The sequence below is a fragment of the Eutrigla gurnardus genome (assembly GCF_963514095.1).
Source record: "Eutrigla gurnardus genome assembly, chromosome: 4".
Classification (NCBI taxonomy): Eukaryota; Metazoa; Chordata; class Actinopteri; order Perciformes; family Triglidae; genus Eutrigla; species Eutrigla gurnardus.
The window spans coordinates 3,669,231-3,684,570 of record NC_139918.1 but is presented as its reverse complement, the minus strand read 5'-3'; the positions used below and the strand labels follow the sequence as shown (position 1 = coordinate 3,684,570).

Below are 15,340 nucleotides of genomic sequence, written 5' to 3'. Positions count from 1 at the left end.
AAAGTCAGGTTTACGATATTTTGATTCAGAACTAACAATAGCGTTATCTATCATAAGTGAGATGCATTCCAGGATTATGTTATATCCAACCAGGCATCATGAAACAAAAACAGGTTATGTATGGATTTAGAGACAAATGAACATCAGAGTATCAGGCCTCATTTCTGAAATCCACCTGACTGTAATGATGGATTGATAAGTAGCAGAGTTGTTAAAGAGTGAGAGAAAGTGATGTAAGTTGATATAAGGATGGTGCTGTTCCGAGAGACTCTTAATTAGAAGAGCTGCTATCTATGCTGATCATAATCATATATTAATGCCATGATGCAGTCAGGGTCAAATACTGAAAGGAATGGTGAATGACTAATATGTTCAGCAGTTAGTCACTAGCTTGTCTGTCTACAGTTTGTTGCTGGGCAGGTGGTGTACAGAGGGCTGACCAGATTCAACTTTCAAATGTATTCATCATAAACCCAACAATTACAGTGACCTAGTGTTGGGTCCAAGGTCAGGGAAACTCCCCAGACCTTAATGCCATTGAGAACATATGGTCAATCCTCAAGAGGCGAGTGGACAAACAAAATTCCAGTTTTAACAAACTCCAAGCATTGATTATGCAAGAATAGGCTGCTATCAGTCAGGATGTGGCCCAGAAGTTGATTGACAGCATGCCGGGGCGAATTGCAGAGGTCTTAAAAAAAGAATGGTCAACACTGCAAATATTGACTCTTTGCACAAAGTTAATGTAAAAGCCTTTGCAATGCTTGTAATTTTACTTCAGTATATCATAGTGACATCTGACAAAAAGATGTAAAAACACTGAAGGAGCAAACTTTGTTGTTGTATGTTTCACCAGACAACCAGTTATTTGAATGCACGTTTTAACAATATTATTAATATTTGCTTGGGCAATGATTACAAAAATACATTTTAAGAATACAGAAATTATACTCATAGGTCAGAGAGCAGAACAGTAGTGTTTGCTGCCTGTCAAGGCAAATTAAAACACGTTACATATCTGGTAGATATATTAGGCTCTGATCTTCAATTTAATCATAATTTTTCACCTTTCACCAAATCTTTTTTTGTAACCTGAACCAAGTTGGCTTTTTGCCAGAACCCAACCCAACGTTTTCCAGTTCTTATTGTGTGTTTCTTCCTGATACAAGGCTGAATCATATCTATGAACTGTATTCTTTTTAATTCTTTTTTTTTTCTGGTATAGACGCCTTTTATTTAGCAGTGGACAGAGAGGGGGGGATGTGACATGCAGCAAAGGACCTCCGGCCTGTCTCATTGTTTGCTACTTTATCTGGCAACTGGATTGAAGAATCAGAATCAGAAAGGGGTTTATTGCCAAATTAATTTTCAAATACAAGGAATTTGAATTTGTGTGCACAATATTTACAAACAATAAACAGTAAACAATAAAGCAGTAGTGCAGTCAAGAACATAAATAAAAATATAAAATATATAAAAAAAGAAATATAAAATAAAGCAATTATCCCCAAAAAATAAAAAAGACACTCTACATACATATGCACCAAAATATTTATATTTACAATTTTGCAATTAGTGCAGATTATTGTAAAGTATTTGTCCAAAATGTGTATCATCAGGCAGATGACTGTAGTGGGGGAGAGGGGGAGATAGTGTGCATGTCAGTGTCAGTGGGGGTCCATGGTTGATGAGACCAGTTGAAGACGATAAAAAACATGTTTTTGTGGCGTGAGATTTTGGTCTCGACAGATCTCAACTTCTTCCCGGAGGGGAGTGTTTCTAAGCGTTTATGTCCAGGGTGGGACGTGACAAGCAGTAGAAACAGAGAGATGTTAGTCACAGGAGATGTTGCTCACTGCTTCAACCAGCAGTCTCATCTGTAAAATGTGATCAAAGCCGAACAATTTTACACAATACTCTTGAAATGTAAAGTAAGTGGCGATCTTACACAATTGGGTAATCCCCATGTAAAATGGTACAACTGGTTGGGAAAGAGTCCTAAATGGGAGGGAGGACAGCAAGGGGGTCTTGAGCTGAGAGGGTTTTTAGACAGGCCTGCGAGTCCAAAAGTGTCACTTCAAACCCAGTCACTGCTGATTAACTGTGTGGTGCAGAGACACAGAGATAAAGCACATCGACTACACAGAGGAGAGAGGAGCTGGAACTCAGACCCAGATTTGTTCCACACCACTACCCATGCACTGGTTCTTTACTGACCCACATGAGCACTTAAGGGAACTTAAGGGTCATGTTCCTCGGGTGAGTTTGACTGTGGGATCATTTGTGTTTATTTGCAACACTCATGCTAAGTGGACCAGAGGGAGGCGGGGCTTCCCTCCATGTAGACGCCAACCAGGTTTCATCCATTACAGCTGAAATCACCACTATTGCTGCTTTGTACATGTTGAAGTCCCAGATCCAAAAGGAAACCAAACACGTCCTGGATTCTGGATTCAGGATCTAGAATAGATCTATATCTACATAGATCTATGATTTCATGATCTATGTATTTTGTTTCCTCCTGCAGCTCCACACAGACATGGACCATGGAGACGATGCAGTCAAGTACACTCTGTCAGGAGAAGGAGCTGGGTCCATCTTCACCATTGATCAAATCACAGGAGACATACATGCACTGGTGGGGCTTGACAGGTCAGTACTCACTAATGAAACGCTGTATCTCATGTCTGTTAACTCGTGTTCATATTAGGACTGTGGGTACGCAAACACGGGAACAACTTCTCTTCTTTGAGCACATCACTAGCTCCTTGAATGTCCATTCCTCAAGAGAACAACACAGCCCTGTGCACAGATATCACCCTGCCAATTAGAGGGGCGGTGTACCACCTGATAGTTACGGAATTTGTCATAATAAAATAATTATTAAGTGAAATAAATCTCATCTTACACCAATAATAACAACAATGTCTCTTACTGGCAGCTAATAAAAACAGATAGCAGAACATGAATTAATATACCCCTGTTTATTACATATTAGTCATGTTCACACAATGCTCTTTGTCTTGGAATGATTATTTAACAAGTAGAGCAGTGACAACATTAATTAATTATTAACTTAATTCATTAAGAACAATGATGATACAGGTAAAATACACCTTTTTAAGTGTCATTCTGCTAAAGCAAAAGTCGTTTTTTTGACATGGTGGAGGGTCCCCTATTACATATCATCTTACAGTGTGTTCCTTATTAAAGGCTAATGTGTAGTGCAGCCTGTAGTGCCATGTATAAAAGTACTCTGTAATAATGTATGTATACAAGGCTAAGCCATTAAAATAGAACATATTTTAATTCTGCCACACTTGCATCAAAGTCCTCCAGACTAGGCCCCTCCACACTGATCTGAATCAGGTCCTCCACTGTTTCGGTATGAAGAGATGCTTGAATGTCAAACTTAATTTTCTTCTGTGAAGACAACCCCATTTCACAAACAGCCGAGGACTCTGGGAGGACCAGCATTATATGGACAAGGTGCAGGATGTTCAGGAAGAAACACATGCACAAACTTGGGTTGAACTAGGTATACTTTTTTTACCATTGACAACAACATTTTTTCAAAAACCTTGTACTTCGAGCATTATGGCTCTCTAGTCAACATCAGCTCCCAAAGGCTCAGGTAGTTCTTGTCCTTGAACATCCTGGAGATTAGAATATTCATGGCCATAAACTCCTCCTTTGCCAGCTTGTTTTTCACATAATTTCTGAAATTAACACAGTTAATGGGAGGAGCAATCAATTTTTGGTTTCACAATTTAATTATTTTAACGGCGACATAATATTGTTGGTCTGGTCTTCTGATTTCTAAGGAGCGGTTGGAAAGTGATCCAGGAGGAAGGCGAGATCATCAGTACCATGATCTATCAACTTGTCTTGGATTTTGTAGCATTCTCTTCTATGAGAAAATAAAGAAATCAAAATTAATAATTCAGAAGATTTCTGAGCCATCAAAATTATATTCGTATAACAGAGGTTTAGCAATGATTTAACGTCACTTGCCGAGAAGGCTACATAATCTGGCCTTCAGATGTTTAAGAGTGGAATTTATTGTTGCCTCCATTGGTCTCTGAAGTTTAGGAGCACACTTTCGAATTGACTCATCTTCTGTCAGATTTGGCAATTCACCTTTGAGGGTGACTGTCTGTGTGTACAGCAAAAATATGAAGAATTATAAACCTAGAACTTGTTGATTGGCATTTCACCCTGTTCATCCTGTTCCCTCTTCTGTTGCCTAAAGACTGCCTGGAGCTGTGACAGACTGCCACCAGGCTTGGGCCTTACTGCCATTGCCTCTATGGTCACCAGCAGACCTTCAAGCCCACAAACAGCCTATTTGGACAGATATATCAAGCAATTTTACAGAAAAAGATTGTTACGGCCTACAAGCAATTGAATAAATGAATTGGCGGCTCGAATTGGAGACCTCAACATAAAAAGGAGGACACCAAGAAAATAGAAGGTTTTAACCGTTTTTTCTTTTCCCACCAGCAAATAAACAGTCTTTAATAAGCCCATAACTGAAAAGCAATATAAATACTTTACCAAAATGAGCAAGCCAGCAAACCAAAAGGGACCTGGAGATACCAGCCAACACTGCATGAAAAGTGGGATTTTCGTCAGTTAGCGGCCCTGTAAATTGCCATGGAAGTTCAGGTTTACGACTGCACACGGCAATTTGCAGGAAACACCGAAAACTGACGTGAATTGCCGGGAATTGACGTGGGCCTTGCTTGGCAGTTGTCCCCCCATGACCCCCCTCCCCGTAATCCTAGGGGAGGCTTTAACATGTAAATAAAAATGCTGTGAGCTATACAAATGCAAATCAGGGTAGCAGGGGGAGTTTTACCCCAGGTGACATTTTTCTGAAAGGTGTTAACTTCATTTCATCTTCATTCAAAGATATAACTTCATTTCATCTTCATTCAAAGATACACAAAACAATTTGCTTCAACAATTACTTTTAATCAGGCTTTGCCACAAAAGTAAAATGTACATTCATGCAAACAACATCACAGTCTCCTAGAGCTCAACCACTGTGCATAGTGGTATGACTACAGTGACCCTTTCTTTGGTCTTGCTTAAATGCACAGTGGATGTGTTAACCACACATCTCCCAGCAATGCGCTCAACAGGCAGAAATTATGCTGGGTATGACGTGTCTGTTCCCTGCCAGCTCCAAACTTCTATTGGCTTTCCATAAAAATGTCTGTCCGGATGGGGATGAAGCCAGGAAACTTGCGCAATAACATGTTTAAATGCAGTACCTTTTGACACAACATTAACAACTATAAACTGCTTTATAATGGCTGGTCGTAGTTCTGCTAGAGGGTCAAGGATGGGTTCATAGATCATAGATCTCGGCTGTGTTCGAAATGCCATACTAACGTCCTACTCGTACTTAATTGTGACGTAAATTTGAGTACGCATTGGCAAGAATTTCTGAGTGTACAGCGGACTTTGCTAAATCTACTCAACTTCCCCAAAATGCATTGCGGCTCGTCTGACTTCTGAAAAGTTTTGGATAATGGCGGACGACTGCGGTGATTCTGGCGACAGCCCGACACAAACCGCGTAGGCCTACACATGTAAGTATACTGTAACATGACTTTTATGTTTCCAGCTGACTTTTAAATTGTATTGATAATGAACGTTACTTTATTGTTGTTGGCATTGTACGTTAACGTTACGAATCGAAGGTCCTGCCAGCCGGCTAGCCTACAGACGGTAATTTACCATAGGGGTTAGCGAGCGCAAGCGAAGCGGAAAATGTGCCGTTTTTACCGACGTTAACTAATAATATAGTGCTTATGTTAAACCGTGGTTTTATATTTACTAACGGTGATTAATAACGCCGTGCACCGTTGTCCGTTAAAGGGACGGATGCAGACACCGGGTGCCTCATTCAGTGGAGGGAACGATGAGGAGAAGTTCACCGGCAGGAGGAATGCTGCTCTGAGAGGCTTCACTTAAGAAAATGTGGTTTAAATGTTATAATTCTTATATCCAGGACTGCTGGAGACTCTCAGGATGTCCCAGGACTGCTGGAGTGGCTGGGCTTCGTCGCTGTCACCCCCATCACCACCGTGGAACTATGGACATGGAACCCATCTGTTCTGTTAGTAAGCAGTGGGCGAGGTTCTCCGTGGAACGCCTTGAAAGACAGAAGTCCTTCCTTAAAGAGACTAACGTTAACTCGAAGAAGAGAAGACGGGTGAACAATCACAAGATTGCGGTAAGAATATGTTCGGTGACTGCTAGCTAAGCTAAAATTAGCAAAGCAAGCCCAAGCTAAAAGTAGCTTAAAAGCTAATAGTCCAAGCTAAAAGTAGCATAGTAGCCTTGTAAAAGAACAAGAGAGAGGAACCAGTGTAACGTTAAGTTGCTTTGTTAAGTGTATGTTGTTGGTCTTTTACAGGAAGCAGTACGCCGTCTTCACAACTCGGAGACGAATTGTAGGCGCTACGAACCGGAGCAAGGGTAAGATTTAAAGAATATGCTTTCATTCTGCTGTATAAGGAAATAGATGCGTTAACAGTAGATACCGATCTTAACTGTTCATTTTGTTTTCACAGACGAACCTCGCCTCATAACGAAGCTGTGACCTCTTACTTGCTCGGAGCTTTGTCCGCAAGTCCGGATTTCTATGACGCTGATAGTGACGCCATTGTGTGTAAGTAACTTTTACTGTTTTCTTCTTCCTTGTTTTAATTTGACTGTGACTTAAGTTTTCTTATTCATACCACTCATTTAATTGTTTTCCAGCTGCCTGTAAGACATACTATGAAACGGTACGCAGGAGCTTCAGACACACACAGCCTGATCTCGCATCGCAGGCGGAAGCTGTGAAGAGGTCAGCTTGGAGTCGTTCCAGGAGAAAGAGGGTAAGACTTATTAGATTTATTAGATCCGTTTTTGGTCAATGTGACCAAACCTACCTAAACCTATTTTTCAGGTGCATTAATAGATGTGTTGTGTCCATGCGCAGTGCATCGCGCAGTACTGATTGTCTTTATTGATTGTTTTACAGCTGCTGGAAATTTGTACAGTTGTGTGTTGTGTTGTCAATAAAGCTCTTTCTTTGAATACTTCCTCCTGGCAATTTTTCCTTTCCTCAATAAATTCATTCATATTTATATTTATAAATATATAAATAAATAAAAATAAATATATGTGTGTGTATATATATATGTATAAATATACATATATATATATTATATATATATGTATATATATAGTGATAGATCTGCTAACCACCACTAGTGATTATTCTTGTTTAAAAGACCCAGTGTGACCAATAGTAACACATCTGCCAACGGGGGTGGGGTTTACATTTATAATGACTCATCAGGTTGACCAATAGTGACAGATCTGCCAACGTGGGTTGGCTTTACATTTATAATGACCAGATCTGCCAACCAATCACGAGCGATTATACTTGTTTAAAACTAGTGGTTTCATCCAATCCTGAGTGAGGATATTCAAGCCATCTCTGGCCAGGCGCGGTTTCGCTGCTATTCATATGCTAATTAGAGCCTTCGCTGTGGTTCGTTTTCGACAATTTTCGGCACAGACGAACGCGGCGTTCGCAGCCTGTAAATTGTCGTTAACTCCCGAAAATTAGGGAGATTTCCGGGCGTTTACAGGGACGAAAATCCGACTTTTCATGCAGTGCAAACTCAGCAAAATGGAGGGGGGACCAGGCCACCCCCTCTAGGGACGTCAAAGCTGGACCCCCTCCCTGCTTTTAAATTATAAACTAAAGACTAAACCGAAAAGTAGGACTGCCGGCCATCTCCAGGCCAAAATAAAATACCAACTAAATCTAAGATTACTGAATGAAAAAAAGGGCATTTAACAAATCATACTGTGGGATTAAGGTGTTGCTGGGTCTGTGTCGTAAGAAACTGCACTCCCCTGAGATATAGCAGGCTGGTAATTGTGGTAGCGATCTGGGATAGGCTGCAGGTGTGTCAGCCTGGGCTGCCAGCCTGATGAGGAAGGAAGACATTGGGGTTTAGGCACTGCACAGTAATTCAATGAATGGCTGAGTGAGTGAGTGAGTGAGTGAGTGAGTGAGTGAGTGAGTGAGTGAGTGAGTGAGTGAGTGAGTGATGTCATGGCCACACGCAACAAAGATGAAGTCACTAAATTATGTTGGAGGAGACTGAACTTGGTGAGCCCAAAAAACACATCAGCGAGACAGTGACAAAAAGCCACAAATGTGCCATTCTCCATTGTTTTCTTGATTTATGTTATAAACAACTATAATTCTAAAATAAAATTGATAATGAAGGCACACTGACATCAATGCAAGAATTTCCATAAACAAGTTCACCGAACTTTCTTGCTCATCCTGCAATATCCACATTGGCAGTTGACCCTCTTCCATATGACAGTGTTCCATATGACAGTAGACCACAGTGAAGTTTCCATGGTCATCTTTCCTTGGTCTGAGGAAGGTCTCCAGGGCCCTGGAGACAAATGTGGAAGCCACCGCGTTCCTTTAACCCCACTGGAGACCAGCACATTCACCCGAAGGTCTGCTCCAAGGGCCTTCAGCTCCCTCATTGATTTGGACTGAATTGATATGTCTTCCAAAAATGAAAAATGTCATATACTTGGTTGATCATTATATTGTCCCGCTGGACCGACAGCATAGCCAGTTCCAACCAGTTCCGACCTGTAAATATTAGCCACCAACTGTGGCTCAAGGTTGGCCAATGTTCGGAGGGTCAGCAGTTCAATCCGCTCTTGCCACTGTGTCATGGTCGTTGTGTCCTTGGGCAAGACACTTCACCCAGCTTGCCTCGTGTGAATGTGTATGACTGTTGTATGTTTGAGGTGGTGGTCTGAGGAGCCGTAGGTGCAGAATGGCAGCCACGCTTCCGTCAGTCTGCCCCAGGGCAGCTGTGCCTACTATCGTAGTTTACCACCACTGGTGTGTGAATGAATGGAACCCGGAACCCTGTCAGAGTGCTGCTTATTATAGAACCCCCTTCTTTGTATTTGTTGAGAAAAAGAAGTAATGCATGCACATTGTAAAGCCTACAGTAAAGAATATCAAACGGTGGTACACAAGCCTGTTACCCATACAATGAAAGGGTACAATGAAGTCCCCTGCCTCTTGTTGCAAAAGGGCTATAACTCCACCTTTGTGGCCAAGATTTACTGCAGCACCATCTGCCCTCATAGCTACAGTTTTCTCAAGCCAGTCACCACAGTATTTGAGCCGATTGAGAGCAACAAGAGGTTTTTTTGTGGCAGTATAGACTCCTATGAAAAATAATAACATACTAACATAAATACGGGCTGCACAGTGGTGTTGTGGGTAGCACTGTCGCCTCACAGCGAGAGGGTCCTGGGTTCCATTCCCGGGCCCGGTTTCCTTCCGTGTGGAGTTTGCATGTTCCCCCTGTGTAAGCGTGGGTTCTCTCCGGGTTCACCGGTACGGGCCGGACACTTTGCTCTTGTGGGCCGGATGTGGCCTGCGGGCCGCTTATTGGGGATGGCTGCTGTATCGCCATCAATCATAAATTAAATGTATGTTGAATCCGCGATTCTAGCAGATGTCTATCATGTTGTTGCTGTAGGTTGGGTTAACTTTCAAACCATTCTTTTTCATGAGGATGATTTGGGACCTACATTTTGTAAATGGCAGCTCTTCTCTGGCTATATTTGTAAGCGGTGTTAAATTTAATGTACATTTCTAACTCCTCACTGCATCAGTTCACGGCTGCCTGGAGCTGAAATGCTGTGTGGAGGGGAGCTGCTCTGCCAACCATGCATCTGTCCCGGCACAAATTGTGAAATATTGTGATTTTTCAACGTCTCTATCCGGAACGCTGACGCTCCAACAACAAACTTAGTGGTCCCAGCTATGCTCGTTACAGTAAAACATGCAACAGCACATGCAAAACATAATGTTGGCTGCATTATCGTATCTGAGCCACAGGAATTGGACAAGCCATTCCTTTCGAAACATGTAAACCTTGGCCTGTTTAGATGTGGTGGGCTCTGGCTCTGATTTGGATGTGGCCATCTCCACCGGGATGTTGGGACAGAACCGGGCATCTTACGGCGTAAGGGCTGACAGCTTGTGACAGGCATATTGCAGGAGATGTGGTTCCTTCACTCGGTTGCAACTGTTGACTCTAAGTTTGGCATCACAGTTGATGACAAACATGGAGGGAACAATGAGACACAGAAACGTTTGTTTGGGCAGAGTATATGATAGTGATTCAGAATGATCAAATGCAATGGTAATATACATTATCACTGATTATAAACCTTAATTCTGTTTGTAAACAGCGATGAGATATTTTGTGGGCGGAGCCACATTAGTGTCAGAAAGTCACAGTGCTCTAGTAGTCCTGTCAAGTGAGAATATGGATCATCTGGATGTCTTCTCTGATTAGTTATCTGGTTTTCCAACAGAAGATGGGCTGTCTGATATCAATAAGCTAATACTTATGTGGCGAGTTGAAAATTCTTATATAATATATATAAATCTGTTTGTGAACAGGTAATGTAGTGTGAAGCGCCTTGAGTAGCTACTAAGCTAGAAAAGCCCTATATAAATGCAGGTCCGGTTACCATGAGTATTATGAGTCCTGAGGCTAAGCTAAGTCTGTGCTCAGTCTTAGTGGAAAGTGAATGTCACATCACAGAATATAAGTTACACGTTTTCTGTATCCGCGGCCTCCCAGTATCATGGTCACCGACCGAGACCTCAGGGGCCTCCTCAAATCCCTGTTGTCGAGCGCCCCCTACTCCTGCAACTGACACCCCGGATGAGGAAGAGCTGACCTCTGAAAGGGAAGGGTCTTATTCTGACAGTGAAGAATCATTCCTGTGGGTTCCTCAATATCGGAGACTCATCATACTCATCATACTAGTCAGTGCATCTGGTTTTCTGAACTTCAGCCTGGCCCCAGCCTGCTCCCTCATGGTACCATAGCGTCGTTAGTGTGTGTGAGCTCAGTCACCCTGCTGAACCCACCGGTTCAATAACCTGAGCCTCCAAGAACTCCCCAAAGACACTAGCTATTGTCATGCCACGGTGAGGGTTGTCTTGTCCTGGGTTTTGTGTCTTCTGAACTTCCTGTTTTATTTTGAAAAGTAATTCTCCTCTCGTTTCAGGTAACTTGCCTTTCCTCATGTGTCACCTGTGACGTCTTCCCTGATCCTTGTTTGTTTCCACCTGTTTCCCTTTATCCTCATGTGTCTTATCGTCTGCGTCTCCCCTTGTTCTGTGCCAGAGTGTTGTGTTCATCGCACACCCCAGCTCTTTTTTCCAACCTTGTCCATGCCACGATTCCAAGTTTGTATTTCTTTTCTTGATCCTCCCAAGTGAGTGACTTTTGTTTGTAATTTTCCCAGTGTAGTTTAAGCCTTAGTTCATAGCCAATTTTTTGCCTCTGGTGGAGTGCCTCTTTTGTTTCATTCTCTTAATGTCAGTCGAGTTAAGTAATTTGTGTTTATAATAGGGCCGGGACTCGATTAAAAAAATGTAACTAATTAATTGGAGGCTTTGTAATTAATTTATCGAAATTAATTGCATTTTAATCGCATATAAATATTTGACCTGAGAACAGTGAGAAGTCATTTTTTTCACATGGATTTTTAGTATACCATTGAATAATGACTGAATACATAAGCTTAAGCAAGGCAAGGCAAGGCAACTCTATTTGTATAGCACATTTTATACACAAGGCAGACTCAAAGTGCTTCACATCATACAACAAAGTGAGAAAAAAAATGGAAGAATTAAAAGAAAATAATAAAAAATTTAAAAATGCATTACAGAAAGAAAGGAGAATAAAAACATATTTGCAATAATTAAAAACAGTGCAGACATTAAAAGATTTAGCAGAAAGCTATGGTGAACATAAAAGTTTTCAGTCTAGTTTTAAAAGTGGTCAGAGTTGGGGCAAGTCTTACATCTTCAGGAAGTTTATTCCAGCCATTTGTTGCATAGTGACTAAATGATGCTCTCCTGTGATTGTTGTTTACTCTGGGAATCACTAACAGATTGGTCTCAGAAGATCTTAGTGGTCTAGAAGGCTTATGTAGTGGGAGCATATCAGTGATATACTTCGGCCCCAGACCATGTAGTGATTTATATGTGAGCAGGAGGATTTAAGAATTGGTGTAATGTGCTCACATTTTTTGGTCTTTGTAAGAACTCTAGCAGCAGCGTTCTGAACAAGCTGTAGCTGCCTGACAGTTTTTTTCGGAAGACCTGCAAGGAGACCATTACAGTAGTCTAGCCTACTAGTAATAAAGGCACGTACAAGTTTTTCTAAGTCTTGAGCTGACATGAGCCCTCTAAGTCTTGCTACATTTTTGAGGTGATAGTAGGCTGATTTTGTTACTGATTTAATGTGACTGTCGAAATGTAAATCAGAATCCATAATAACCCCAAGATTTCTGGCTTTGTTTGAGGTTTTCAGAGACAGAGAGTGAAGGTGTTGAATTACTTTAAACCTTTCTTTTTTAGCACCAAAAACAATTATCTCAGTTTTGTCCTCATTTAGTTGTAGGAAGTTTTGGCACATCCAGTCTTTGACTTGCTCAATGCACTGGCACAGAAGATCTATGGGGCGATAGTCGTTTGGTGATAGTGCTACATAGATTTGGGTGTCATCGGCATAGCAATGGTGATCAATGTTATTATTTTGCATGATTTGTCCTAGTGGGAGCATGTAGATGTTGAATAAAGTTGGCCCCAAGATTGAACCTTGGGGGACTCCACACGTTACATTGGTAGGTTCTGATACAAATACGCCAATGGAAACAAAATAGTTCCTATCTTGTAGATATGACTTGAACCAGTTTAAGACTGTGCCTGAGAGCCCCACCCAGTTTTCCAACCTGTCCAAGAGTATTGAGTGGTCGACAGTGTCAAATGCAGCCCTGAGGTCTAATAGCATTAATATTGAAGTTTTGCCAGAGTCTGTGTTAAGACGGATGTCATTTACAACTTTAATAAGGGCCGTCTCGGTGCTATGAAAAGGTCGAAATCCTGACTGGAAGTTGTTGTGGCAGCCAGTTGAAGCCAGGAAGTGATTTAGTTGTTGGAGGACAACTTTCTCAATTATTTTACTTATGAAGGGTAGATTTGAAATTGGTCTGTAGTTGTTGATAATAGAGGCATCTAGGCTCCGCTTTTTTAGAAGAGGTTTAATGACTGCAGTTTTGAAGGCCTTTGGGAAATTGCCTGATTGAATGGAGTTATTAACTATTTGCAATACGTCTATTGATAGGCAGTCAAAAACATTCTTAAAAAAGTTGGTAGGTAAAGCATCAAGGCAGCAGGTGGATGATTTTAGATTTGTCACCGTTTCCACTAGAGTTTTAGAGTCTATGGCATTAAAGCTTGCCATGATTGCTGTGTTACTTTTGCCTGAACAGGGTGGTGATCCAACTTTATTGTTTGAGATATTGATGGCGCGTCTGATGCCTTCAATTTTATTAGTATAAAAGAATGCAAACTCATTGCATTTCTGCGTGGAGTGGAGTTTAGCTGGTATTTGTGTTGGGGGGTTGGTCAGTCTGTCAACAGTTGCAAATAGGGTTTTCGCCTTATTAGTGTTGTTGTTTATGATATTGGAGAAGTATGTTTCTCTCGCACTTTTTAAGACTAAATTGTAGGCCCGGAGATTCTCTTTATAGATGTCATGGTGAATATGAAGTTTAGTACTCCGCCAGATTCGTTCAGCCTTCCTGCACTCTCTTCTCTGGGCTGTCACAACAGCAGCTTTTCTCCAGGGTGCCTTTTGCTTAGCAGAAATTGTTTTAACCGTAGCAGGTGCAATGACATCTATGACATTCAGAATTTTGGAATTAAAGATGTTTACAAGATCATCAGCATGACATGGGTTTAGAGGTGGTAACGAGAAGATGGCATTTTTAAAGAGTACATTGGCATGTTCATTGATGTACCGCTTTTTGACCTTATTTGATTCTGTTTGTGTGTCAGGAATGAAAGAAATATTAAAGAAAACACAGAAGTGATCAGACAATGAAGGATCAGTCACAAAAACATCAGAAACATGGAGACCTTTTGTGATAATCAGGTCCAGGGTGTGTCCCTTACAATGAGTAGCCTCTTTCACATGTCAAATGTGTCTAGAATATAAAAAAGTTATTTTGCACCCTTGTCATTCAAATCATCAATATGAAAATTAAAGTCACCGGTTATAACTAGGCAGTCGAAATCAGTGGAGATGCTAGACAATAATTCAGTAAAATCATCGAAAAAATGTGATGAATATTTAGGTGGCCTGAAAATAATTAACAGTAGAACTCTGGGAGAGCATTTCAACACAGCACAAAGATATTTGAATGATGGAAAAACAGCAAGTGACATCTGTTTCCCCTGAAATGTATTTTTAAATATAGCAGCAACCCCGCCACCTCTTTTCCCAGATCTACAAACAATAAATAAAACAATCAATAAAATTATAGTTGGGGGGTGCTGTCTCGATCAGAATGCTTGCACTGTTATTTTGTTCTAGCCATGTTTCAGTTAAAAACATAAAATCAAGTTTAGAAGTGGAAATAAAATCATTGACTAAAAATGATTTGTTATTAAGAGACCTAACATTTAGCAGACCCATCCTGATGGTGTTATTGACAGGCTTTGAGGTTGACTTTGATTTTGAGAGAACAGGAATGAGATTGTTTAGGTTAGCTGTGTGTTCAAGTTTCCCAATGTTTACTCTCTTAATAGTCACAACAGGAATGCAGAAGGTGCCATGTTTTGATGTAGGCGACCTTGGGTCCAGCTGATAATGCAGTCTACTGCTGAACCCTTTTCTGTCTCAGTAATATTCAGGGCTGCTGTCAGGGTGGGGAGGGGGTGGCCAAAAGGGGAGAGTGGATCCACATTCAGTCCCTCTTCGACGTTTCTGATAATCCCTCTGTTTCGTCTTCCCTCTTTGTTGGTTCCTCTCGTCTCTTGTCCTTGGCGGCAGATGGATGACGCAGGCAGTAAGACATGTTGGTGATGAATAGCTTTGCCCCTAGCTTATTTAGGCAAAGTCAGTTTGTCTTAAAAAGATGCCTGCGGTCCCAGAAAAAGCGGAAATTGTCAATAAAATGCATTGGGCGAGCAAGAGATGCAGTTGAGAGCCATTTGTTGAGCCAAAACAGTCTACTGAATGTCTCCGCTCCTCTCCCGGTCGGGGGCAGAGGGCCACTGATGAAAACCTCAGCATTCACAGAGCTGACTGTTTCAAAGAGTTTGTTGAAGTCCTCTCTCAACTCTCTTGATTGTTGTTTTTCAATGTCATTAAATCCAATGTGCAGAATGATATTTTTC

General features: G+C 41.3%; 1 protein-coding gene and 1 long non-coding RNA gene across 2 annotated transcripts in view; one reads left to right on the top strand and one right to left on the bottom strand.

Moving 5' to 3' along the window:
• Positions 1–15,340, bottom strand: part of LOC311012815 — a 347,190-nt gene that overhangs the window by 173,111 nt on the left and 158,739 nt on the right. The gene's annotated exons all lie outside the window — the stretch shown is intronic.
• The window catches only part of LOC311012785 (cadherin-12-like), a 103,330-nt gene that overhangs the window by 20,840 nt on the left and 67,150 nt on the right, over positions 1–15,340 (top strand). Inside the window, exon 3 of the mRNA XM_084008432.1 lies at positions 2,528–2,652. Coding sequence (XP_083864558.1) covers positions 2,528–2,652 — 125 coding nt within the window. The remainder of the gene's footprint in view (positions 1–2,527; positions 2,653–15,340) is intronic.